Source organism: Vulpes lagopus, chromosome 11 (assembly GCF_018345385.1).
Source record: "Vulpes lagopus strain Blue_001 chromosome 11, ASM1834538v1, whole genome shotgun sequence".
Classification (NCBI taxonomy): Eukaryota; Metazoa; Chordata; class Mammalia; order Carnivora; family Canidae; genus Vulpes; species Vulpes lagopus.
In genome coordinates, this window is record NC_054834.1 from 70,145,684 (window position 1) to 70,173,132 (window position 27,449).

The 27,449-nt window shown below is 59.5% G+C and overlaps 1 protein-coding gene across 2 annotated transcripts in view; it reads left to right on the forward strand.

The window, feature by feature from the left end:
- Positions 1 to 27,449, forward strand: part of KCNQ1 (potassium voltage-gated channel subfamily Q member 1) — a 323,781-nt gene that overhangs the window by 43,229 nt on the left and 253,103 nt on the right. For both annotated transcript variants that reach the window (XM_041722996.1, XM_041722995.1), the window contains exon 2: positions 4,925 to 5,015. In XM_041722996.1, the coding sequence (XP_041578930.1) occupies positions 4,925 to 5,015 (91 nt within the window). The remainder of the gene's footprint in view (positions 1 to 4,924; positions 5,016 to 27,449) is intronic.

The window sequence follows — 27,449 nt, forward strand, 5'->3', positions numbered from 1 at the left end:
CGGTCCCTGTGGCCCTGGACCTGCTCCTGCTGGCTCAGAGCCTTGACGCCCCCATCAGTGCCTGTGACTCTGACTCCCCGGCAGACCTGCGGCACCTCATCCCAAGCCCCCACCTCCTCACATAGGGTGATGGGACTCCTGCTGCGGGGGGTTTATAGGAAGCAATGCGGGCCCGGGCCGGGCCAGCAAGAGGACCTTGGGCAGGGTTACCCCCCACCCGGGGGACAGCTCTGCAGACCCGAGGCCACCCCCATGTAAGAGTCCAGTGTCATGGGGCAGGGCCCGGGCACCTGCCCTGCATTTGTTCAGGGGCCTTTGGAACATTTCTTCCAGGATGACTTTTGTACAAAGAGAAGTTCCTTCAATCGCATTTGGGGTTTGAACGTCCGTTCCTAATCTGTTGAATCACACGCTCAAAACCCCGTCTTCCTTGGGCTTGAGGTCGCTGGGACAAGCCTGTTGTTTCTGTGCCTGCGAAGGTCCTGTCCTAGGTGGGCGGGCCTCTGAACCTCGCTCTGCCCCACAGACAGCCTGCCCGGAGCTCTGTCAGCTGCCACTGCTGTGTACAAGCACCTTTACTTCCTAAAATTTTTTAAATGGTGGTAAAATACACATAAAATTTATGATCTTACCTGTGTCAAGTGCACAGTTCAGGGGTATTAAGTGCATTCACGCTGTTGTGCGGCTGTCCCCACCATTCGTCTCCAGGACTGTCCGTCCCCCTGAGACACTGACCCCGTCCCTCCCCTGGCCCTGTGACCACCATCCACTCTGTCCCCAGGAGACACCCCATCACTCCCCCTCTGTGACCACCGTCCACTCTCTTTCCCCAGGAGTCACTGACCCCGTCCCTCCCCCGCCGTGACCACCGTTCACTCTCTGTCCCCAGGAGACACCTCATCTGTCTCACTGTCCATTCTGTCCCTGTGAATCTGGGGACTCCAGAGACCCCAGGGGAATGGATCACACAGGATTTGGCCTGCGTCTGGCTCTCTTGGCCTGTCTGAGGCGCCTCCTCTCCCTGGGCCCACAGGACTCCTGAAGCACTCATGCAGTCCTATGCTCAGTAAATTAAGCGTCCAGACCCAGCTCTGCTCATGTTCTCTGTGACCTCGAATTCCAGGGTAACCCCAGGGTAACCTGAAAGCAATGTTCTTGTGCACTGGGGGCCCGAGGACTATGGGAGCAGCTTTCTGCATGTGTGCTATGTGTGGGGTTTGCCTTAAGGATCATTGGGAGACCCCCATCCCGGGGTGAGAGGTGCCTCCCAGCAGGCTGGAGAGACCTCGCTGTGGCCTCAGTGCTCCCGGGGTCCCCGCACCCTGCTGCACCCTCTTGCTGTCCTGGACCAGGGCCCTGGCATGCCGCCTGCATTCTTCCCCGTTCCCAGGGCACCTGGCCGCCGCAGGTGCTGAAATGATGACCGATAACGTTTAGGACATCCCCCTGGCGCTCCCAGCCCCGGCCCCTGGCCAACAGCACAAGCAGGGCATTGTCCCTTGGGGACAAGGAGCTGCCACCGCGCTGGGGGCTGGCATGGCTGCTGGGGTGTCCACGTCCTTTGTGTCCCCAGCCCGGTTCCCATGCCCTGACCCCGGAAATGGGCCAGATTCCTCCTTTCCTGGGCTGCTGTTTGCTGGCTCGGATCTGTGGCCACCTGGTACAGGAGGTTTGGGGGACGGGCTGGGTTGGAGGGGCGGTCTCACCCTAGGCTGTACCTCCACACCCCTCCCTGGGCAGGGCCCCTGTCTCAGCATCTCTGAGACTCCAGGACTGCCCATGGCAGGACGGAGTAGATGAAAGGAAGCTTCAGGACACGGCAGGGCTGGGGAAGGACCATGTGTGTTTGTGCGCCAGCTGCCCCCGACCCCCCAGGGAAAATACTCTGCAGGGGCCCCGGGCTGCTGGCTCCCACCCCCTGGCCCAGAGCTTCCGTCGGCACAGGGACCTCCCTGTAACTTCTGACCAGGGACCAGGGGTGCCCACCCCCATCCTGATGTCCCCTCAGAGGGATGGCCAGGGCCTATGAGGAAGTAGGGCTGCTTCCCTCCTGACTGCGACCCCCGCCCTGGGTTCATCCTGCTTCCTGAACATAGGCCCTGGGTGGTGCGCGGAGGGGCTCCAGGGTGGTGGGCGGAGGGCCCCGGGGCAGCCAACTCCCAAGCTGTGTGTGGCCCTCCTGTGGGGCCTCCTTGCTCCTGCCTGATGTAGTCCTGGCAAACTGTCACCTTCTGCCTTGTAGCCAGAGGTCATGCTAATGGGGACGGTCGGTGCGGGACCACCGCCTGGCAGGAAAAGGGTTGAAAAGTGACAGCTGGCCGACGCAAGGTCCACGGGGTCCTGGAATCGGTGCCACGTGGAGGGGATGCGGGTGGCCTCTTGGGGCCCCAGAGCTCAGAGCTCAGCTGTGGAGGGCCTGGCAGGTGGCAGGTGCACATCAGGACGCTCCTGAGAGGCCAGACGCACCTCGGTGCCCATCCCTTGCTTCCCCTGCCTCAGGGGCAGGAAACCCTACAGATCCTGGAGCTGGTTGCAGCCCTGGGCCTCACCTCTCTTGCCTGCAGGATGTGAAGGCCTGGGGTGGGGGACGGCGGGGGCGTGGGGTGTGGGGAGCGTGACTCAGGCACAGCTGCTTTTGTGGAAGTGGAGACCATTGGTTAGAGAGTCACAGCTCCTGGAGATGTTGGCGTCCTGACCCTGGGACTTCATACAGCATGGGGGGGGGGGCTTGATGGGTGCGGCTCAGTGAGGACCTTGAGGTGGGACACCCCGGATTCCTGGCGGCCCTCAGCGCCCTCACAGATATCCATAGGATGGAGGTGGGAGGGGCACGGGCAGAGGAGCCGCCGTCTCAGAGGTGGGACGAGGTGAGCCTGCCATGCTGCCCTCCCCGAGGCCACCTCTAGGGACCCAGCCTTCTTGTCGCCTCATGTGACCTCACCCCAGGAAGCTCGGCCCCCACTTATCTGGCCATAGCACGGCCACATCCCCAGGACTTGGCTTACTGTCCCTAAAGCAGCCAGTGGGGGACCTGAGTGGTGGCGCCTGCTGGGGCCCGACAGGGAGGGGGGAATCTATCCTCTGGGGCTATGGAAGGAGAGGGCGCAAGCTTGGGGCTCATCCCTGGCCTGGTCCCTGAGGCCCCCCCCGGACATCCGGCTGCCCTGCCATCTGTGCCCGTGGGGAAGTCCCAGGGCTCTGGCTCGTGTCAATGGCGAAATGGCTGAGGCTTCTGCTCAGCACATGGCCGAGGAGGGAGAGGGCAGGCCCCGTGTCTCCTTCCTCGGCCCTGTCTGCACCCAGAGACCTGGGGTGGGGCTGGGTGGGCAGCTCCTGGCCAAGCTGGGTAGCGAGTCCTCTGGGACTGGGGTGAGTGGGTAGGGGGACCAGAGGGGGTTCTAGGTGTGGCAGGAGCATGTGGCACCGTGCGCGTGACCCTTTGCTCTTCCGGACTGTGGCTGGTGAGCTCCGAGCCCAAGCAGTGGCCTAGCAGCCGGCGGGTGCTCACGTTCGCCAGCAGCATTTACCTAGGTCCTGGTGGGATGGGACCCTACCCTGCTCACCCCCACCCTGCTCACCCCCACCCCTGCACGCATCTCACTCACCCCCACCCCTGCACACCCCCCATGGTTCTGGCAGGAAGGCCTGGCCATACCTATTGAACTGCCTTACTATGGGCTGGGGTCCTGCTTCTCCTTGGTGGAAGCCAGGTGGGACGGGACACCCTTCCAAGTGAGCGAGAGGGTCCGCAGAGTTGGAGTGGTGCAGAGCGTGGGTGTGCAGGGCCCTTGGCAGGAGATGGTACATGTGCAAAGACCAGGAGGCTTGATGCCATCTCAGGTTGGCCTAGGAGGGTTGGGGCGGCAGGGACAATAGCAGGTGCAAAGGCCCTGAGGCAGGCAGGGCCCAGCATGCTCAGGAGGAGGGATGGGAGGTGCTGTGTAGCCTGGGCTCACCGTGGTGTCCTGCTAGGTGGTGATGCCGAGGGCTCTGCCAGCTGCCGGTGAGGTGGGCTGTGGCGGCCCAGGGTGGAGGCTGATGGGCTGGGATCTGGCTTTGTAGGTGGAGCCCATCAGCCTGGGTAGTGAGGGAGGCGCAGATGGCAGGTCTGGGCCGATGCTGCTGAAGGGCAGAGGTGGGGTGGGAAGGGCTGAGCTGGTGCAGGGAGATGCAGGGGGCTTCTTGGTGGGCATGGGGTGGACGCGAGGGGAAGCCCCGGGAGCAGCGGGATCTCGGGCCGGGGAGCCGCCTGGGGTCTGTGTGCCCGGCTACACGCAGCTTCCTGCCATCCCATCAGTGAGGAGCCCCTGGAGCCCCCTAGAGGACTCCCCAAGACCGACCCCCTCCCCAAGGAGGAGGGCTGGGGTTGGCCCCCTGATGTCCAGGGATGTGGGGGGCATCTGCAGGGCCCCTGGTGACCGCCAGTCTTCTTTCCATCCCCGTGGCACCCATTCTGGATGCTTCGTATAAAGGGAGCCACGCGGCACATGGCACAGAGAGTGGCTGCTTGGCACCTTGTGTTAAAGCCTGTCCTGCTGTGGGGGGTCAGGCCACCGGGGGGCTCAGCTCAATGTGGGGGGGTGTCAGCCTGCCATGGGGGTGGTCAGCCCGCCATGGAGGGGTTCAGCATGCCATGGGGGCGTGAGCCTGCTGTGGGGGGGGAGGTCAGCCCATCATTGGGAGGTCAACACGCCATGGGGGGGGTCAGCACGTGTCCTTCACAGCTGGCAGTGCCCCCTGTGGGCACCAGGGTTCTGGCTTCTCAGACCCGGGGAGGGAGGGGCCTGGTCCCACGTGGCAGGGACAGGGATGGGGGCAGGGGTGGGAGGTGGGAGGTGCCCCCTGGCCCCTGGGCCCGTGTCGGTGGGGGTGGGGCAGGGAGGCTGGCCGCCGGAGCTGACCGCTGTGTCCTCCCGCCCCACAGCTTCCTCATCGTCCTGGTCTGCCTCATCTTCAGTGTCCTGTCCACCATCGAGCAGTATGTCGCCCTGGCCACAGGGACCCTCTTCTGGATGGTACGTAGCAGCATGAGGGGCCGTTGCAGCCGTCACAGCCGCTGGGGCTCTGGTCTCCTGAGTGAGCGGGCCGTGGGGTGGAATAAGCTGCATGATGACCCTGCCCCAGTGTCCCCTCTGCTGGCCAGCTGCTGTGGGACACTGGAGGTGTGGGGACCCCCACCCTCACTCCTACGTTGGCCGGGAGGTGACAGCCTGGGACTGGCGATCTGGGAGGGCTTCCTGGAGGAGGGGGTTTCTGAGCTGGGCTGGGAAAGGAGCACAGGAGGACCTGTCAGCAAGCTTGCCACAGCTGCCCCGTGGCCCTGGGTCTGGGTGACTCCTGACCTGGGCTGTGACCCTACACCGACCCTGCCCAGAACGCCTGGCCCACCTGACTGGCCCCTTCCACTGACCTGTGCCTGTCCACCTGACTTGAGATGCCCTTGTCCTAGTAAACCGCATGTCCAGGTGCACTCGGATCTGCTCAGAGACTATCCTGTCTCATGCCTCCCAGTGCTGCTTCCCTGACCGTCCTTGCTCGTTGGCTCCTCCTAGTGACCGCCACTGTTGCCGTCGGCCTCGCCCCCGGACAAACCTGATGGCGTCTGATGGGTGCGCGTCTGGCGGATGCATCTGGGGATGCTGGGGTCTGTCTGGGGTGAGGCCTTCCTGCCCACGACCTCGGTGTCTGTTTGCCAGGAGGCCTTCGGGCTTTGTGACGAGTCGAAGCCGGTCACTGTGAAGGGGGTTCCTGGTGATGGTGGTCGTTTCTGGCAACTGCCGCCACAGACGGACTTGCCCTGCTGCCGTGTTTTCTGGAGCGGTCTCTCTCTCTCTTTCTCTCTACGTGGAAGCCACTGGGAGTTGTCGCCTGTACAGCCCGTGATTTTATGACATTTGGTCATTGCTGGCGGTGTCTGTTCTCTGGTCCTGCAGAGCTTTCTGCATGTGGGCTGATGGCGGCACAGGCCTGTGTCGCCAGATTGGGGTTAACGTGGTGGTCGTGACGCCCGTGGCGGCTGCAGGGCGCCTGGCTCTAGGGGGCGGGCGGGCCCCCCCGTGCTGCTCTGGAGGGGGTGCTGGCCTCGGGCTGGCAGGACCTGTGCTTTCCTGTTGGGCGAGTCCTTCGGGTCCGAAGTGAAGGTGACTTTGTCCGTGGAGCGGCTGTGACAGCGTCTGTCCTGATGGGGGTCTGCTCGCTGTCCTGTTGTTTTCTGTGGTCCTGTCAGATTTGGCTTTTTCACATAAAAGTAGGGACGTGCTTAGCGTCTAATAACAGGGTGATGAGAGTGGCAGCCTTTGGGGGACAGAGCTCCCCTCCTCCGCCGGGTCCCCTGCTCCTGGGGACCCACGGAAGCTGCCATGGGCGCCGACCTGGCCCCTCCAAGGACCCGGGGCTACAGCACCCGGGGAAGGCTGGCCGCTCCTGCATCCGGGCCGCAGGTCAGCTGCCACCATCCTCGAGGGAAACGTCCTCAAAGCCCTGCCCTGGTGGCCCTGGTGCAGGCAGCGGAGGGTGAGGGGGTATCCATGTTGACACCAAGGGCGATGCTTCTTGCTGGCCCTCCACCTGCTTCCCAGGGTGGGGACTGTCCTTCCCAGGGTGGGGACAGCCGGGGAGGAGCTGGGGAGGGGACAGGAAAGGTGAGAGGGGAGGGGTCTCTGTTCTGGGTTATCACATGGCCATCCGAGCCCGGGCCCAGACCCCATGGAGCGCATCTACTGTGCAAGTCCAGGTGTCTCCCTTTCCTGTCCGCACGTCCGAGGTGACCGATCTCCTTACCTGCTGGAAGCTGAGGCTTTGGGAGCAGTGGCTGGACTCCAAGGGACCCTCCTGCTGGATGAAAGTGCTGCCGGGCACAGGGGCTCAGAGAGAGTCGGGGGCCTGGGCCCGGGTCCTGTGCAAGTGTCCTGGGGCAACGTAGCAAAGTCGCACAGATGTGTGACTCGGAGGGCATTTATCTCCCACAGCCCCAGAGGCCGGGAGTCATAGGTGAGCGGCCAGGACAGTGTGGTCGCTCATGGTGACGCTCCCCTCCAACTGTGTCCTCACATGGAGGGAGGGGGCTCCCCAATGTCCCTTCTTACAAGGACACTGATCTTCAGGGTAGGGCCTCCCTGCAGCAACCTCCCGTTACCTCAATCACCCCCATAATGACCCCATCTCCAAATACAGCTGTGTTCTGAGGGTCTGGGGGTTGGGATGCCAGTATGTGAACTTGGAGAGCACACAGCTGGGACCATAAGGCCCCCCTGATTTGGGTGATACTCCGATACTGGGAGTCCTGCTCTGGGGCTTTAAAAGTCTCCAACAACATGGAGTTTCTGGGTTGCTGTGAGGCAGGGTGTGGGCACCGAGGGTCCTGAGTTCAGGTGGCGACCGTACCACGTCCTCGGGCAGCTCCGACCCGGCCCCCAGGTGCAGCCGGGAGGGGAACAGAGCCTGGTGGAGCCGCCCATGCCCGGCTGGTTGGGCCCCCATGGACACGGCTCCCAGGCCCTGTGCGGGGCGTGGAAACCAGACCAGCAGAGGTTGTGACCCCACGACAGCCCCGTGTGGGGGGCAGACCCCGGTCTGGCCTGGTGCCCACTCTCCTGTTGCCAGCCGGCCGGGAGCACCTCCAACCTGGACGAGGCTTCTCACGCTCAGAGCTCACAGTCGATGGGCTGGGGAGGCAGCTGAGGGCTCCAGTCGCATCCTGGCAGCCCCCCCATGGGCCCTGCCCCCACTCAGCGCCCAAGCAGCTTCCCCATCCCACCCACCCTCCAGCATCCCACCCGCCCCCAGCATCTCACCCACCCCCAGCATCCCGGCTGCCCCCCAGGATCCCGGCTACCCCCCAGCATCCCACCTGCCCCCCAGCATCCCGGCTGCCCCCCAGCATCCCGGCTGCCCCCCAGCATCCCGGCTGCCCCCCAGCATCCCGGCTGCCCCCCAGCATCCCACCTGCACCCAGCATCTCACCCACCCCCAGCATCCCGGCTGCCCCCCAGCATCCCGGCTGCCCCCCAGCATCCCACCTGCACCCAGCATCTCACCCATCCCCAGCATCCCACCTGCACCCAGCATCTCACCCACCCCCAGCATCCCGGCTGCCCCCCAGCATCCCGGCTGCCCCCCAGCATCCCACCTGCCCCCCAGCATCCCGGCTGCCCCCCAGCATCCCGGCTGCCCCCCAGCATCCCGGCTGCCCCCCAGCATCTCACCCATCCCCAGCATCCCACCTGCCCCCCAGCATCCCGGCTGCCCCCCAGCATCCCGGCTGCCCCCCAGCATCCCGGCTGCCCCCCAGCATCCCGGGGCAACGTAGCAAAGTCGCACAGATGTGTGACTCGGAGGGCATTTATCTCCCACAGCCCCAGAGGCCGGGAGTCATAGGTGAGCGGCCAGGACAGTGTGGTCGCTCATGGTGACGCTCCCCTCCAACTGTGTCCTCACATGGAGGGAGGGGGCTCCCCAATGTCCCTTCTTACAAGGACACTGATCTTCCAGGGTTAGGGCCTCCCTGCAGCAACCTCCCGTTACCTCAATCACCCCCATAATGACCCCATCTCCAAATACAGCTGTGTTCTGAGGGTCTGGGGGTTGGGATGCCAGTATGTGAACTTGGAGAGCACACAGCTGGGACCATAAGGCCCCCCTGATTTGGGTGATACTCCGATACTGGGAGTCCTGCTCTGGGGCTTTAAAAGTCTCCAACAACATGGAGTTTCTGGGTTGCTGTGAGGCAGGGTGTGGGCACCGAGGGTCCTGAGTTCAGGTGGCGACCGTACCACGTCCTCGGGCAGCTCCGACCCGGCCCCCAGGTGCAGCCGGGAGGGGAACAGAGCCTGGTGGAGCCGCCCATGCCCGGCTGGTTGGGCCCCCATGGACACGGCTCCCAGGCCCTGTGCGGGGCGTGGAAACCAGACCAGCAGAGGTGTGACCCCACGACAGCCCCGGTGTGGGGGGCAGACCCCGGTCTGGCCTGGTGCCCACTCTCCTGTTGCCAGCCGGCCGGGAGCACCTCCAACCTGGACGAGGCTTCTCACGCTCAGAGCTCACAGTCGATGGGCTGGGGAGGCAGCTGAGGGCTCCAGTCGCATCCTGCAGCCCCCATCCGGCTACCCCCCAGCATCCCACCTGCCCCTCAGCATCCCGGCTGCCCCCCTAGCATCCCACCCACACCCAGCATCCCGGCTGCCCCCCAGCATCCCACCTGCACCCAGCATCTCACCCATCCCCAGCATCCCACCCCCCCCCCCGCATCCCGGCTGCCCCCCAGCATCCCACCTGCCCCCAGCATCCGGGCTGCCCCCCAGCATCCCACCTGCCCCCAGCATCTCACCCACCCCCAGCAGCATCCCACCTGCACCCAGCATCTCACCCATCCCCAGCATCCCACCGCCCCCCCCAGCATCCCGGCTGCTCCCCAGCATCCCACCTGCCCCCAGCATCCCGGCTGCCCCCCAGCATCCCAACTGCCCCCAGCATCTCACCCACCCCCAGCATCCCTGCTGCCCCCCAGCATCCTAGCCCCCCCCATCTACCTGCCTCTTCCCCAGGGTGGGGGGGCCCTCTCTGCCAGGCTTGCCGTCAAGTCATCTGTGAGGTCCGTGCGCCATCTGGTGGCCGTCATCTGAACCGCAGGCACGGAGAGGAGGGGAGAGGCGTGTGGGTTGGGTCCTGTACCGACCCAGGCCCCCAGGCCGGCTGTGCCAGCAAACCGCTGCCCTGTCCAAGCAGAGAGCCTGCTGCCGCTGCGCCCCACCTTCCTCGACCTTTTGAGGGCCGAGACCCCGCACAGCATCCCATGTCTTCCTCCCTGTCATGTCTGCTGCCTCCTGTACCCCCGTCCCACCAGGGCCCTCTCCACCCGGCAGCCTTCTTTGGTTGGGGTGGGTGATGCTTTTCAAAACAAATCTGACCATTCCCCCAGTGCCCCGTTGAAATATGCTTGGCCTCTCCCTCTGCGCCTCCAGAATGCTGCACCTTCGGCACCCGTGCCCCCATAACTCTGCCCTCCCTCCCTCTACCTCACTCTCCCTCTATCCCAGTGCACTTTTGCTGACCCAGCTGCCTCAGGGCCTTTGCACGTGCTCTGCTCTTGACCTGCTATTTCTTTGGCATGTTGCATGACTGACTTCTTATCCAGTTCCAGGCCTCTGCTTGACTGTCGCTGCCTTCTGAACCTGCCGTGCAGGGTTCCCCATTCCTCCCCCGAGGCATCTGCTCTTTCCCAGCAGTCTGGGCACGCATGGGGCTGGGGGGGGGGGTCCTCCATGTGTGGGTTTACAACTTTCCACGGTTGTCAGTCCCTGAGGGCAGAGGTGCAGTGATTGCACTGACTGCACATGCCCAGCCTGATGCTCCCACGACTTGGGACTTCTCTGCCTTGAGGCCCTGTGCCCAGAGCTGCCCCTGCGGACACTCCAGGGCCTCAGCTGCCCCTGCCCTGTGAAGTACAGGGGTGGTCAGGACGGCCTCAGACTTAGCCCTCCGATGGCCTTGCTAGGTTTCTAAGGACTCCCCGGCTCAGTGGCTGCATGGAGCTGGATATTCGAGGGGGTTTGAGCTGGCCATGTCCGGCTACCACTGGACCGTTATGGCCATGGTAGGCACTGGGGCCCCAGTGGGGAATGAGGCCGCCCTGGGCCCAGCCTCCAGGGGCAGATGTGAGTTATGTCCCGTGGTGGGGCCAGGAAGGAGGTGCAAGGTGAGGAGGGACAGGGTAGGATGTGTGTGCAGACGCTGAGGGCTTATCCAAGGAGGGGAGAGGGCCAGGGGGCCAGGGGAGGGGCAGCTGCGGGGGGGGGACCGGGCAAGCGCAGGGCCCCCAGGGAAGTCAGGGGCGCTTCCCCCCGGAGGTGTCAGACCCCAGGCAGAGGGAGACCTGCTGCGGGCTTCTGGGGTGGGCTTAGGGAGCCGAGTTAGGGAGTTGGGAGCCCCGGGCATGGCGGGCCGCCAGGGGGCGCTGTTGTCCGCAGGATGCGGGTGCCGCTGGCCGGGGCCCAGGGAGCGAGGGAGCCAGACCGCAGCTGGGAGCCTGGGAGGGGCCAGTGTGGGCTCGGGGCTCGGGGCTCCGCGAGCAGCCCGGTGTGTACATGGTGGAAAAACGTGTCTGTGAGCTGAGCTGTCCCAGAGAGCCCATATTTCTGCCGTTGCTTTCATGCACTCGGCGTTTACGGAGCCGAGCGCTGTTATCTGGCCGGAGCCAGGGGCCCCGGGGCGGCCTCCGAGGGATTAAGCGTTCTGCTGAAGCAGGCGGATTCGGTGCGCCTGCAAAAGCCATTTTGGGAGGCATCTCCTCTGTGCTGCAGGTCGGCCCCGCTGGTTAGGAGGCCCACGCGGGACCTGAGCCCCACTCCCGCCTCCCGGGCACAGGGCTCCCGCTGGGGGCATGTGTGTGGGCCCTGGCTGTTGCACGGTGTGTGTGCCTGGTGCGTGCACAGCCCTGCATGTCTGCTGGTGTGTGTCCACGCGGCCGCGTGCGTGCTTCCCGCCTGCTTGCTTCCCGCCTGCGTGCTTCCCGCCCACATGCTTGCCCGCAGGCTGCAGCAGGCACACCATATCTGCACCTCCAGGGGCCAGTAGGCCCAGGTGAGGGGCTGGGTGTTGTCCCTCCCTTATATTTTTCGGGTCCCACACAAAGAGAGGCACCCAAAAGCACGACACTAACTCCGCGGGTTTCGGCCTCCCAGTGCCGAGCATACCAGGGACTTGCCCCACGACGCTGTGGTTAACAACCCCGTGAGCCACGGCCCGGAGGCCTGGGTGATGAGGTCATCGCTCGCGGCTTCCTCCCTCACTCCAAGGCTCCCTCGGCCGTTGTGGTGACCCAGCCCTCCTGCCGGCTGGCCTGCCCCCCGGGGGCTGCAGGGCCTCAGGTTCCTAGCTGCACCAGGACGCTGGGCTCCCATCCCCTGGAGCGGTGTCCAGGCCCTGTCCTCAGTCCCCCAACCCCGCAGGCTCTTCCTGCCCTTCAGACGCCAGCAGGGAGGCTCGGGCTCACTGCGGGGCCGTGGCAGCCGCGGCCCGGGAGCCTGCTGTGTGCACACCCTCTGCAGGTCCATCCCTCGCACCAAGGGGACTGACTCACGGGGCTTTGGTCACTCGTGGCTGAGGTTTAACACTCACAGATGCCAAGGTCTTATTTTCCTTGGGGGCCACCTACCCCTGGGAATGCTCCCCTCACCTGGCCTTCCCCTCCCCACCAGCAAACCCCTTCCATGTCCCATGTAGCCCCGTTCCTGCACGCCCCACCTTCTGGCCGACACCAGGTGTTCCCTGCCTCCTGTGCCCGACCACCGGACCTTCCGGAGAGACCTCCTCCTTTGTCTCTCTGTCCCTGCCACGTGAGAGCCACGCAGGGGGGCTTAGTTCCCACTGCCCGGCATTTCTCTCAAGTCCTGCCTGAGGCCGGGGGCCACCCCCACCCAGCACCCTGGTTGGGATGCCCCCTGCGTATGTTCAGCCAGCAGACATTCATCAAGCACCTACTATGTGGTGGGGATAGGTGTGCAGACAGGACACGGCTTCGTGTCTGCACCCTGCAGGGCCCTGCCTGGGAGGGGCCGGCACCCAAGCTTGGTGGGGGGTGGCTGTGCTGACCCCTCAGTCCCCAGAGCAGGAAGGCAGTGCCGTGTGTACTGCCGTGTGTCTGTGTCTTGTGCACACGTGTCCTGCGAGCTCTCGGTTGGGCTGTTGTCTGACGTAGGCGTTCGGATTGTCCCTCTGCAGGGCGGGGGCTCCCGGCTGACCCTGGTACGAGCTTCCAGGGGCCGACCAGAGCCTTGCTGGTTTTGATAAAAACACTAAAAGCTAAAGAGCCCCAAACAACGGTAACCTGCATTCTGGACATTTCTGTGCCTGTGAAATGGAGAAGAGCAGGGCGTTTCTCTTCAAGGGGCTCTGGCGGGTTGGGGGACGTGGTGGGCCTGGGGTTCCCGCTGCACGGCCGTGGTACCGAGCACCTGAGGCTCTGCTCAGCTTTCTGCTCATGTGCCCTGAACCCCACCTGGGGTCACCCCAGGGTGACAGGAGCAGGGACGCTGGCCTCTGGGACGGGGCAAAGGTGGCCACGAGGGCCCAGGACACGTGTGGAGGACCTGGATGGTGCCTGTCTGGTGGGGGCATCTCCCCTGTGCCAGCTGGGGTGAGGGAGGCCCCAGCAGGCCCCACAGCCCCCTCAGTCCCCTCCGTCCAGGTCAACCCCCAGTGGCCCTGTTGGTGGCCCTGGACAGCCTCAGGGGCTTCTCAACAGACTCTGAAATCGTTGCCCTCTAGGGGACTTGGCGGGGTCCCCAGAGCCCCTTGCCACTGGGCAGGGGCCCCCGAGAATGAACCCTGCCCCCCTGGTGATGGTGGGCATCGGCCCGACCCACCTCTGCAGCCCCGAAGCAGGCCCCCAGCACGTTGACACCTGCTCCCTGGGCATCCCTCCCACCCTGCCACCGTCCCACCGCAGCCCACGCTGCCCCAGATCTGGGGTGTGTTTTCCTCATTGTGCGGGGCTGTCACAGGCTTGACCTCCGTGACCAGGGCCTTGGTCATTCCTTGGAGACCTTCCTCCCATGCTCTGCGGGGCCGAGGCTGCTGTGCCTGCTTTAGGAAGGGGATGGCGCCCCGGCCCCCGAGGAAGCGGAGGGTGGAGGGTTCGAGGCTTGCGGGGCTGCAGGCGGCGGCTGGGGCGTCCCCGCCAGCAGGGGACACAGTCCCCACCCCACCCGGGACCCCGTTCCTGGGGAGGGTTACAGGGTTGGGGCTGGCTGCGTTCCTGGCCTGGAGGCAGCTGCTCCTGAGGGGACAGCTGACATTCCTTCATGCGGGGTCTGCGCTCAGCCGAGAGCTGTGAAAGCAGGAGTCCTCGCTGTAACCGGAACCTTCTGCCAGCACACCGGGGCCCTGTGTGTGGAAGGGCCTGCAGTGGCTCGTTTTCTGTAACAAAGACGTCCTCTGTGAGGCCCACAGCCGGGCCCGTTATCTGTCGCCAGAACTGTCATATCGATCAAGCCTGCTCAGGACGAGGTGGGGGCTCGGACAGGGGTCGCAGAAACGGCCCCAAGTGTCTGACGCTTCCCTGCAGAATGCCCCAAGTCCCCCACAGATGGCCGCCCGGATCTTCCTTTCCACGTGGCCCTTGAGGGAAAGGGGAGGCAGCCCCTGGCTTGGGCCTGCTGCTGGGTCCCCGGGGTCCGAGGGTGACCCGACGAGGGCCGAGCGGGGGGCCCCTGAGAGCAGCCACGGCTGGCTGGCACCCGCCCCTCCTGCCCTGTGGGTCGCCCAGGTCGGGCCTCACCGTGTCTCTGTGGTACTTCCCTCTTGCCGGCTGTGAAGCCGTGGGGTGGGAGGTGTGTGCTGGTGTCTGCTGGGAGCCCAGTGAGAGCCCTGGCCGCTACCCCATCTGCCCTGGGCCCCCCGAGCGCGCTTGACCTACAGGCCTCAGAGAAGAGGTGGCCTGCCTGCCAGGGAGCACTTCCGCCGGGAGCTGCAGAGCTCAGGGGGCCCCATGGCCTCCTTGGGCACCTGGGTGCCCGCGTGTGCGAGGTTTCCAGGCTTTTCTCCCCGGAGTGGCCAGGTGCCTGGGTGGTCTCACATTCCCCCACCCTGTACCCCGCTGTCTTGTCTTTCCTCCTTTCAGAAATTGTGATGATTCAGCTCCAGGTTGGTAACCAGAGACAGAGCCGCCCTGGGCTGGGGTGCAAGGGGTGGTGGGAACGAGTGGGGCACCCCTGACTCCGGGCGGGTTGGGGGGACTCGCCTCAGTCTCCAGCGTCAGCTAGAAAGCAGACCATCCTGGCTGCCTGGAGGGTGTTGCCCGTGTGAGGGTGCATTCTCCTGCCCGGGTCACCCATCAGCCACCCCCGGGAGGACGGTCCCGGCGTGGCGCTTTGGGTCCGCCCGGAAGGCGTGAGCTCGTGAGGGAGGCCTGGGCTTCCTGGCGCTCCCAGGCCGGCTCCCATGTTTTCTCCCGTGTTTTCTGTCCTGCCCGGCCCACCAAAACTCATCAACGTCTCCCTGAGGCCCGGGACAAAAGTCAGACGCTGGGGTGGGGGCCCCTTGCTGAGGGCCCCGCAGGCTCCTCCATTCGGGATTTAGCGGGATTAGAGTGTGCCGTCCGTGGGACAGGTGTTTCCTTTATGCTCTGCCCGAGGGCTGGAAAGACGCTCGTCATTAAGTGCCACATTCAGTGGGGGTCTCCGGCTCGGGGTAGCTGGAGGGCCGGGTTTTGTGAGGGCCTTGTTTTCACATCTGACCCCGGCCAGCTGGAGAGCCTTGTTTTAAGCACAGGGTAACAGCTGACATAACATAACGGGGACCGAGCTGAACAGGCAGCGTGTCGCCGGGCGCAGGCGGGGCCTGGCACTGGCACTCCGCGGGGGGCTCCCGGGGGCTGCCCTGGGGAAGTCGTCCAGGGTAATGGGATGAGCCCACAGGGCCTCGTGGCTGTGGGGCGCAGCGTGGCGGTGTCTGCCAGCTGTCGCGGCCCGCACGAGCGGGCTGCCCGAGTGGCTGGTCGCCGGGCGGGGACCACGGGCCCGTGCAGGTGCCGAAGCAATTGCCCCAGGGCACTGCATTCAGACGGGTTATAATCATGTTCTCTGCCTCCCCAGGTCACACAGAATGAAAACCAGAGCCCCGGCTGTGCGGCCACTGAAGTGTGTCATTGTGTGACTTCACGGGCAGGAAGAAGGGGGCTCGGTGCCGCTTTGTGGGGTCGGGAGCCACGGCCACGCGCCCAGCCCCCACCCCCGGCCCCTGCCTCGCTCAGCTGACCTCAGGGCTGGGGCGCAGCAGCTCCTCCACTGCCTTTTCTGCTTTCTGGTTATAAAATCACGTTCTAATCGGGCACATTTCGTGGGGCAAGTGGAAGGGGGCACCGCAGGGGACCCCCAGGACCGGGGGCTGCTGCTGCCAGCCCTTTCTAAGAACCAGACAGAAATGGTCTTGACCAGGGGTCAGCACACTGTGCCCAGAGCATGACCCATCAGTGCCTTCTGCACCCTTGGGTGGGCCCCAGCCTGGCTCCACAGGGCTCGATGACACCCAGGCTGTCGGAGGGGGCCTGAGAAGTCCACCAGGCATCTTCAGGCTCATGAGAATCGGGGCGATCCTGCCCTCCCTAGCCTGTGGCTACTGAGCCCCTGGGAAGGTGAGTTCCAGGACTCTCCTTGGCTGGCGGCTGTGAGGCACAGACCCCCAGCCCGAGCCCCAGGCGAGGGGCGCCACAGTGGCACCTTCAGGTGGACCCAGCCACCAGCAGGCCAAGGACAGTTCCTCATGCCCAACGCCAAGCTGGAGCACCCGCGGCCAGTGGCACTGTGCTCCCAGCTGGGTCGAGGTCGAGGGTAGCTGACGTCGCCGATAGGGAAGACGTGCCTGGTGTGGCCCTGAGGCCACGGGCACACACATGCGCAGAAGTGTACACGCACGCCTATGGACACGCACGTGTGGACACACTCACGTGGCACGCTTGTTCAGGCACCCGCACGTGTCTGCGTGCACACGTGCGCACAAGCACACTTAGCCCTGAGCTTCGGGCCGGCAGGGAGCGAGACCCCCTCGGGGCCGCGTTCCATTTGCACATTTAATCCAGAAACTGTCAGCACGGAAGCCTGGAGGAGAACAGAATGTCAAGTGTGTGCTGAGAGGCGCGGCCTGCCCCCTTTCCTGGCGGGCGATGATCTGGTCAGTTTCCGAGCACGATGAGCTGAGAATAATTTGTGCATTCAGAGCAGGGTTCGGCGGGGGCCGGGGGAGGGGCGGGCAGCCCGGCTTCGTGTTCAGTTTCCCGAGCTGTCCCTGAGCCTCTTCTCGGGGGGCCCGCTCCCCACACCTGGCTGGGGAGGGTCGGGGACGAGGGCCGCGGTCCTTGCAGGTGGGACCCGCGCTGGGGTCCGGGTGTTCCTCATTTCTCATGTCACCTACCCCATGGGGTCCTGGGACTTGGCGATCTCTGGGAAAGCCAGGGCTTTGCCACAGCCCCCGTGACCTCACTGCTGTTTTCGGGGAGTGGGGTAACTGGGGAGATGGGCTTGGCCCCGGATGGGATCCCCTGAACTTTTCCTGAGACGGCCCCCACCTGCCATGGTCTCTGTCTTCATCGTGGGTTCAAGGTGATGTCCTTTTAAGTGAGGACATGAGTTGTTGTGCTCAGTAGCTCTGGGACGTGGGGACACCCCCCTCAGCTGGGTACTCATAAGAACTTCTAGCTTCTTCCCAGGGTTCAGAGGCCCCTGTCCTAAGACTCCATCACTGGTTCCTGTGTAGACAGACAGCCGAGGGGTGGTGGGGGCAGCAGACCTGAGCCTCCAGGCTTCACCCCTTTCTGGTTTGAGAGAAGGACAGGCTTGCTCCTAGGTGTGTCTCTCCAAGACCTCCAGCCCTGGGGTGCCGCTAGGGAGACTGAAGGAGATGGTTGGGGTCCAGGCCCCTTGAGACTGCCCAGTAGGCCCACCCATGTTACCCCAGTTCCCTCATATGGAAAACTGCAGTGATGTTGGCGGCTCTGACACCTGAGGCCATGGGGAGCAGGCATGTACGGTGCAAAGTTCTCAGTCCACAGGGCCAAAGGGACAGTGGTGGATGGTGGTAGACTGTGGTGGATGGTTGTGGATGGTGGTGGATGGTGGTGGACTGTGGTAGACAGTGGTGGGCAGTGGTAGCCAGTAGTGGATAGTGGTGGACAGTAGTGGATGGTGTAGACAGTGGTGGGCAGTGGTGGACAGTAGTTGATGGGCAGTGGTGGATGGTGGTAGACAGCGGTAGATCATAGTGGACAATTGATGGTGGACCATGGTGGATGGTGGCAGACGGTGGCCTCCTTGTCTGGGCAGGTGTGTGGTAGTGGGGTAAGGGTGCTGGGGAGGTGGGTGGGAGGGCCATCTATACCCCACTCAGGTGCCCTGGTTGTGAGCCAGCAACCTGGTGGCAGCATGGGTACCTGGACCTACAGGAGCTGCTGGTTTATCTCCACTGCTCTCTTAACCCAAACCAGCCACACTGAGGAATTATCGACACGAGAGAGATGCCATATTTCAAGTGCACAGTTTGGTAAATTTCGACCTGTGTAGACACCATGAGACCATCAGGACAGCAGATACCACCATCCTCCCCAAAATGTCCCTGTGCCCTTGGGATCCCTCCTCCCACCTGTCTCCACTCAGGAGGTACCCACTGACTGGCTTTTGTTTTCTAGAGCTTTCTATAAACAGACTCCTACACCGGTGCCTTCCTGTGTAGCTCCTTTCACCTGACATCATCTCTTGAGGCTCATCCAGGTGATTGTGTGTGTCAGTGGCCTGTTCTTCTTTATCACTAGGTCGTATTCTGCTGCTTATTAAGTCATAAAGACTCTTTATATATTAAAGATACGTGGGTGTATGTTCACAAATATTTCTCCCCCGTCTATGATTGCCCTTCTCATTCACGGAACAGTGCTTTTTAAAGACAAAACGTTCTCCATTTTAACAACATCAGATTCATAGCTTTTTCCTTCTTTTTGCTTTTTGTATCTAAGAAGTCTTTCCCAAACACGTGATTACTAAGATTTTCTTCTGATAGTTTTAGTGTTTGCATTTAGGTCCATGAGTTTGCTTTTGTATGCCGTGTAAATTATGGGTTGAGCTTCCTAGTTTGATACGTGAGTGTCCAGTTGTTTCAGAACCGATTGTTGACAAGAGCGTCCTTGACCCATGCAACCACGTCATGACACCATTTTAAAAAGCCAACTTATGAGAACACGGACCTGTTTTTGGATGGTCTATGCTGATGCGCTGATCTGCTAACCTGCGTCTGCGCCAGCACCGCACCACCACGATTACCATAGCTTTATAAGAAGACTTGAAATGAATTAAGATAATCATCCAACTTTGTTCCTCTCTTTTGTTTTTTTTTTTTAATTTTTATTTATTATTTATGATAGTCACACACACACAGAGAGGCAGAGACACAGGCGGAGGGAGAAGCAGGCTCCATGCACCGGGAGCCCGACGTGGGATTTGATCCCAGGTCTCCAGGATCGCGCCCTGGGCCAAAGGCAGGCGCCAAACCGCTGCACCACCCAGGGATCCTTGTTCCTCTCTTTTGAATTGCTGATTACCCCAGGTCCTTTGCATCTCTACATAAATTTTTGAAGCTGCTTGTCAGTTTTCACAAAGAATCTGGTATGGGTTATGTTTGGGATGGCACTGAATCCAGAGATCAGCTGGGGGGAAGGATTGATCTGCTGAGATCGAGTCTTCTGGACCATGGATGTTGTACACCTCCCCGTTTATTTAGATCTTGAATTTCTGTCTGGATGTTTTGTAGTTTCCAGGACAAAGGTCCCGTGCATCTTTTGTCAGACACCTAAGAGTCTCCCGTGTTTCATGCTGTAGTCTGTGGTACTTCTTTGGTTGTTCGTTGCTGGTATTCAGAACTATAATTTCAGTACCTTATGTCTTGAAACTTTCCCAACTCGATTCTTACTTCTGGCAGCTTTTTTAGTGGATTCTGTGGATTTTTAAAAAAGATTTTATGTATTTATTCATGAGATATACAGAGAAAGAGGAGAGACGCAGGCAGAGGGAGAAGCAGGCTCCCTGCGGGGAGCCCGACGCGGGACTCGATCCCGGGACTCCAGGATCGCACCCTGAGCCGAAGGCAGATGCTCAACTGCTGAGCCACCCAGGCGTCCCAATTTTTTTTTTACATCAATAATTATGTCTTCATATAAAGGCCATTTTACATCTTCCTTTCCAGTCTGGATGCCCACTAGTGTCTCTTGTCCAACTGGCTGCCCCTGCAGTACCGTGTCTAACAGAGACAGGCTAAGCGGACATCCTTGCCTTGCCGCCAATTGTGGGAGAGACACGCTGTGCTTCTCACCACCACGCGTGTTGCGGGCAGGTTATCTGTAGACCTCCTTTCTCAGATGGAAGGAGACCCCTTCTGATTCAAATGCTTGAGAGGTTTTTTAACATAGGAGGATGTTTTTTTCCCCATCCCTTGAGCAAAGTGTGGTGAATCACGTTGACCGATTTTCAGATGTTAAACTAAGCTCGTGCTGCTGGATAAACCCTACTTATGCGTGTCATACTACTCTCTGTGTAGACTTTTGGGCCTGATTTGCTGAAATTTTGCTAAGGACTTTTGCATCTCGGTTCATGAGGGACATTTTCTCTGGTTTTCTTATAACGTTTTGGATTTGGTACCAGAGCAGTGCTGTCATGGTCCAGTGCACCAGGCTGTATTCTCGCTTTATATGGGAGAAGAGTGTGTGTGATCAGTCTGTGTCTTCCCCACACCCATGGTGGAATCCGTCAATAAAGCTCTCTGAGCCTGCACTTCTCTTTGTCAGAAGGTCGTTAACTAGGTTTTAAACTTAATAAAATATTCAGGCTACCTGTTTCTCTCTGAGTGAGTTTTGGTGTTCTGTATGTTGAGGGACTTTGTTCGGTTCACCCAGGGTGTTAACTAACATCTATGGGGTATGTAGTGATGTCACCTCTCTCATTCCCGATGTTGGTAATTTGTGTTTTTTGGGTGTGTGTGTGTGTGTGTGTGTGTGTGTGTGATCAGTTTGGCCATGAGTTCAGTGATTTTATCAATCTCAAAGAACCAACATTTGATTGAAGTTTCAATGTTTCTTTTCTGCAATTTCACTGGTTACTGTACTGATTGTTATTCTTTATTGTATTTACTCAGTTTTCGTTGACTGGCCCTGTGTGTGTGTGTTAAGGTGGAAGCTGAGGACGTTGGTTAGAGGTCCCTGTAATAGGGGAGTTTGGGGGTATGCGTTCCCCCTAAAGACTGGAGTTGCATCCCACAGATTTTGATGCATTATGTTAGTTTCATTCCATTCAAAATATCTCCTGATTTTTTTTTCTTCTTTGATGCCTGGATTATTTAAGGGCATCTCTTCTTTAAGGGGATTACTTACTTCCCAAACACGTGAGGGTTTTTGAGCTACCTTTCTGATACTAATGTCTACTTTAATTCATTTGTGGTCAGAGAAAATACTTCATATGATTTGATTCTTTTTAAATGCAATTAAGACTTGTTTTATGGCCCAGCATGTGGTTCATGTTGGTATGTATCACACCGGGCATGGGCGAACAGTGTGCATCCTGCTGTTGGGAGCACTGCCCTGTAAACCTTGAGTGGTGGCTGCAGTTGGTGGTGGGGTCTGCTGTGTCCTCCTAGGTGTCCTGTTGGCTCGTCCTGCTGAAGACCGCAGGCTCTGAGACCTCCAGCTCCAATTGTGGGGCTGTGTGTGTGTTCTTCGGGGCTGGTCACCCTTGCACAGTGTATTATGATACTTTGTTATTGATGTATCAACATTTAGGACCATTATGCCCTCATCACTACAAAACTACCTTCATTCTTGGTCATGTTCGCTGCTCTAAAATCTACCTTGGCCTCTCCAGCTTTCTTTTCTTAATGTTCCTGCAGTAGTTTTTTTTTTTTTTTAATTTTATTTTTATCCTATGTGTGTCTTTATACGTGTAGTGTGCTTTTTATGTGAAACATATGCTGAATCTTAACCTGATTCCAAATGCTTTTCTTTTAATGGGTCAGAGTTAAGTCTATTTGCATTTGTTAGCATGACTTATATTCTTGGTCTCTGTCAGAGTCTTTCATGACTTGGGTATTTTGTTTTCCCTATAAGATGTACATTCTTTGCTTTATAGAAATACTGTGATATTTGGGGAGGCTCACGCTTCTGTTCTGATGGCTACCTCTGCACTCACACCTGTAGCATTTCCCATCTTTGTTTTCTCATGTAACCTGTCACAGTCTGGTATGTTGGCACGCATCCACACTGCTGGCCCCCCACCTGCCGCCCAAACACAAGTGGCATGCATAGCCCACCTGCGTCCAAAGCACAGGTGGACCTCTGGGTGCCCAGAGGAGAGACAGTGATGTGCTATTGTGACCTCACTGGGCAATGTGGCTCCGTGTGAAGGTAAAGGAATGAGTCAGGTGAAAATTTCTGTCAGGGGTGTTCCTAGCAGAGGGGACAGCATGTGGCGCCCTGTGTCAGCCCTGGCCTGACTGGTCTTTCTGTGCCTGAGCTGGATGGGGCCTCGGACACCTGCCTGTGCTCCCTGTGGGAGCCTGTCTCCACTGCAGGGTGTCAGGGGACCCCTGAGGCAGGGGGCTTGCTGGCCCGAGGGCAGGAAGGCAGTCAGGCCCGGGCAGGGAGAGAACAAAACCATACCATGAGTGCACCGGTGTTTCTTGTGGGGGCCCCATATGTAACTTAGCTTCACAGGCTACACGTGCCCCCGCCCCACTGGCGAACAGCAAGAGCTTCTAGGACAATGTAGACACAAGTGGGTGGGGTGTATGCTAGTAAAAATTCTTTTTAAAATTTATTTAATAAAACTGCTAGACTATTTTTCACAGCATGTTTTAAGCTTACAGAAAAATCGAGCAGAAAGTACAGAGTTCCCAAATATCTGCCCCCGACCCTGCGTCCCCCACTGTTCTTCCCATCTCACGTTAGTACAGGGCACTGTTGCAATCGATGAACCAGCGTTGATCATTACTGTTCACTCATGTACACAGTTTACATTAGGGGTCAGGTTTGGTGTACTTTCTGTGCGTGTTGACCAATGGGGAAGGATGTGCTGGGTCATGCACGGGAGTGTCACTGTCCACCTCTGCCTCCCTCCATCCCTGAGCCCCCGCAAGCCACAGGTCCTTTACCATCTGGAGCCTTGGATGGGGTCCGCACTTGTGGCGGGGCTCAGCCCCCAGGGTGGGGGTGCTCTGCAGTGGCACTTGTCCTGGGGCCTCTACACATATCATGCAGGTTCCATCTGGTGTGTGGGGGCACCCTGGGCTGGGCAGGCGGCTGCCATTTGACTTCCCGGGGGGCACGTCCAGGAGCAGAGCCCTGGGCCCACATCTCAGCCTTGGGGGCAAGTTGAGCCTTGACTGTCTGTGGCCTAGAGCTGGCCAGTACTTCTTCATTCCTTTAGTCTTCTCTAAGCATTCATGCTCCTTGGCCATGAACTGGGCAGCACTCTGAGCATCCCCAGATCTAGGGCATCTCTCATGCCCTCCAGCGCACAGCTCTGGGCTGGGCTGTGTTGAGGTTAAAGGTTGGGCTCTCTGACCTGGGCCACAGGGCTCTGATATGGTCCCAGGCAGGCAGCTGTATGTCTGGGAGGCTCTGGGCCTCCATGTGCCCTATTGCTTCTGCACCATGGGCTTCCCTTCACCCCTAGTCCAGGGCATGCTGGCCGCCCACCTGGCTCTCCCTGACCAGCACCCATGACATGGCAGTCAGGTCAGATCTCCTCAAAAAGGGAATTAGATCCAGTCTCTGCCTTGTTTAGAACTCTCCGTAAGCTTCCCATGACTGTGAAGGGACCCCTCCCTGTGACCTGCAAAGCCCCTCGAGGCAGGGTCCCTGCTCGGCTCCACCAGCCCCGCCTCCTGGACTTGGCCTCCCCGATGTCCAGCCTTCTCCATGTGCGACCCTCCTGTCCTTTGGGCTGCAGGTCAAATGTTGTGTCCTCGGGGAAGCCAGCCCTCCACCGTACCTTGGCCCTCGCTCACTCACCAGGGGCTAGGGCCCCCCTGACAATGAGTCTTCTCAGTCCCCATGCAGGAGTCTCTGCAGGGGAAGAGCCCGTGACACTGTGGTTGGTTTTATTCCATGTGGGGTACCCTGATCGTTACCCCACCGCCCCCTCGTCAGGTCGCTCTGGGGATTAAGTGAAATGCTGTGGGCGGAAGACGGAAGAAGCCAACATACTTTGAAGGTCACAGAAAACTCAGAACTCTGCAAATTCCCTACTGAGCAGCTCTGAGCATGCACATGGGGCAGGGTGGGGGGCTGGGGAGCCTCTGGGAGTGAGCTGGACGCCCGCGTGAGTGGGGCCAGAAGCGCACCTCCCGAGGTCGGCATGCAGGTTGGGGGCCGAGCCGACGTGTGGGCCCATGTCCCCCGAAGGCAGGTGGGATGTGGGCCGTGAGTCTGGGGCTGGTGGAGAGGGCCTTTCTGGGTGGGGGATGGCCCAGGAGCTTCTGCAGGGAGCCCGAAGGGGCCCCTCAGCTGCAGGGCACCCTATGGGTGATGCTGAGCTCACCCAGGATTGGGATGCAAGAGGGTTGGGGTCTCAGGTGTGAGGTTTGGGCACGATCTGGTCGTGGGGCTTCCTGGGTGCCCGTTTCCCAAGCGTCTCCTGTGCAACCAGCCCAGGGCATGGATGTGAGCCAGGCTGAGTGTGAGGCACCCTTGGGAGCTCTTGATGGAGCGTGAGTCTGGTGGTGGCAGGTGGTCACCAAGATGTGAGGGGTCAGCATGCTGGGCTTAGTCTCCAGGGAAGACACAGAGGAGGACGGTGGGGGTGAGGGAGACCTCCTTGCAGGGGCAGAGGGTGGGGACAAGGGACAGGAGCTTGGTGGGCCTGCTGATGGCCGGACATCCACTCTGGGCAGACGGGGGGACCGATCTTGGACTCAGGATGGTTTTGTAAAATCTTCCAAAACCTGATCTTTGATTTCTCACGTCTCTCCTTCCACCGTGTTAACTCGTCTTTTACGGAAGGGTCAGTTTGATGGTACATCTCTTAGGTTGGCTTCTGTGTTTGTCTGATTTCTTCCTGGTTTCCACTTGGGCTTACGGAACCCCAGCTTCCCAGCCGCGAAACCGCTCGTCTCTAGGTGTGCTGCCGGTCAGCGGGTCCCGGCAGACGACGGCAGTCCCACGACCACAGCCGCCGTCACCATCCAGAAGGTTCCCACCGCCCCCGAGAGTCCCCCTGTACCCCCTTGGCGGCCCACCTCCGCCCCCGCGCCCCCAGCACCTGGTAATCACGGATGTTTCCTGTCCCCGTCGTCTTGCCTTTTCCAGAACGTCATGTGAAAGGCATCCTGCACTACGGAGCCTTTGTGTCTGGCTTCTTTCACTGAGCAGAATGCATTTGAGCTTCATCCATGTTGTGGCCTGCGTTCACTACTTTGTTTCCTTTTAATTGGAAAGGATAAAATGTACCACAGTTTGTTTATCTATTCACAGGCTGATGGACATTTGAGCTCTTTCCAGTTTTCGGCTGTTATGATTAAAGCCGCCCTGATTATTGCACACAGGTTTCGAGTAGCCCTATGTCTTCATTCCTCTTGGGTAAATCCCTCGGAGCGGATGGCCGGGTGGTGCGGTCGACGCTCGCTGACCTCGCTGAGAAACCGCGAGCTGTTTCCCACAGTTTGCTCTGTGGGGCGTCGCCTTCCGTCCACGCACGACTAGCTCGGCGGCTCTGGGTGCTCGCCACCGCCCGGTCCGCACCCCACGGTTTCGGGGGCATCTCCCAAGTGACCGGCGACACCGGGCTGACTCGCCACGTGCACGCACGCTCTGTGACATCCAGCCCACGCGAGGCACTGGGTCCTTTGTCTCACCAGCGAGTTATAGGAGCTCTTCCTATTTTCCAGATAGAATTTTAGACATTAGACTCCGATGGTCAGATGGTCAATATCCCCCCCCCCCAGCCCCCCGATCTGTGGCTTCGCTTTGCTCCCAACACTGTCTTTCAGAAGAGCTGACGTTTTTAATTTTGACGAAGTCCAATTTTTCAGGGTTTGGTGTTTTGGGGTTTCTTTCCCCCCTTTAAAGGTTCATGTTTTTTGTATTCTGTCTAAGAAATATTTGCCTAATCCAAGGTTACAAAGGCTTTTCTTCTATATTTCTGTACAAATTTTCTAGTTTTACGTTCTGTGTTTATATCTGTGATTCATTTCAAGTTTAATTTTATACGCAGTGACAGGTATTAAATCTTTCCTGCATGTGGTTACCCAATTCTTCCAGTGCCGTGTTTCCATCGAATTAGTTTGACACCTTTGATGAAAATCAGTTGACCATATGCGTGGGTCTGCTTCTGGACTTTCTAATCTGTTTTGCCACTACCACACTGTCTTGATTAATATGACATTTATAGTAAGCCTTGAAATCAGGCTGTGTTAATCCCTCAATTTTGCTCATTTTCAAAAGTATGTTGGCAATTCTTCTAGTGCTCTCTGCATTTCCACCTAAAGCTGAGAATCGGTTTGTTAATTTCTACCCAAGAACCCTGCCGGAATTTTGATCAGCGCCGGGGCGCGCCGGCCACGCACTTAAGTCTGCTGCACGTCTTTGTAACATTGAGCTTTTCTGCTTCCTGCACACGATGTGTCCCTGCACTTATTTAGATATTTTTACATACCACTCATCCGTGTTTTATGGCTTTTAGGGTGCAGATCTCACACGTAATTTGCGTGGTTCGTTACTGTTTCGTGTTTCTGACACCGAAATGGTATGGTTTTCTCAATTTCCCTTTCGGATTGTTTGTGGCTAGCATGTTGACCTTGTAGCCTGTGGCTCTGCTAACCTTATTAGTTCTGGAAGCGGCTTTTTTTTTGGGGGGGGGTGCTTTTTTAGGATTTTCTATGGAGATGATCGTGTTGTTCCAAACAAAGTCAGTTTTATTGTTTTCCTTGTCCATCCCCGTGCTGTTTGTTCCTCGTCCTTGCCTGATACGTTGGCTCAGCTTCCACCATCACGTTTAGTAAATAGGAGGGAGCGGTCCCCCACATCAGGTTCCTGGTCTTGGGGGGAGGTTTGGTCCCCCACCAGGAGGTAGGATCTCAAGCTGTGGGTTTTACACGTTGCCCGGGGAGGCTTCTTCCCTACTTCGCTGGGAAGAGCGGCTTTTGAGACTGGCTGTTGCATTTCATCTGATGCTTTTTTTTCTGTATCGTTGAGAAGATTGTATGTGTTCTTTCTCCTTCATGAGTACAGCGACCAGCACTCCGTGATTTTCAGCGAGCAGACCAACCCCGGATTCTGCATATAAAGCCCACTTGGTCATGATGAGTTTTTAAAACATACATTGCTGGATTTGATTTGCTAAAATCTAGAGTTTTTGCATCTGCGTTCATGAGGGATATGGTCTGGTTTGTTTGCTCGTAACGTCTTTGCTTTTGGCATTAGGTAATCGGTTGGGAAGGGTTCCTGCTCCTTGGTTCAGGAAGAGTTAGGGCAAAATTGCCTTCTTCACTGAACAGAACACGCAAAGCCATCGGGCTTGGGGTTTTCTCTGTGGGGAAGTTTTCGGTTAGAAATTCAGTTTCTTTCATGGGTTTTGGGCTATTCTGGGTATTTCTTCCTGAGTAACTGGTGGTAGCTTGTTCTCTGATATTTGTCTCCAAGGACTGGGAGCCTGCCCCCACCCAGGGCCTGTCCCCTCTGGGAATGTGGGCACTGGGGACTGTCGGGGGGGACCCTCCTTGGTGCTCTGACATCAGCTGCAGGCTGATGGCTTGTGCCCCAGAGCCACTCCAAGCCCCCTCAAGCCCCTCGCTGCGGCCGCCCAGCTGGGCACCCCTGCGGACGTGCTGGTGACAGGACGCAGTGGGGGGGGGGGTGCTGCAGATCAGACCTCCTCTGTTTCCTTCCAGCCCTGCTCTCGGGAAGGCCACCCCTTCTCAGAGGGATGAAA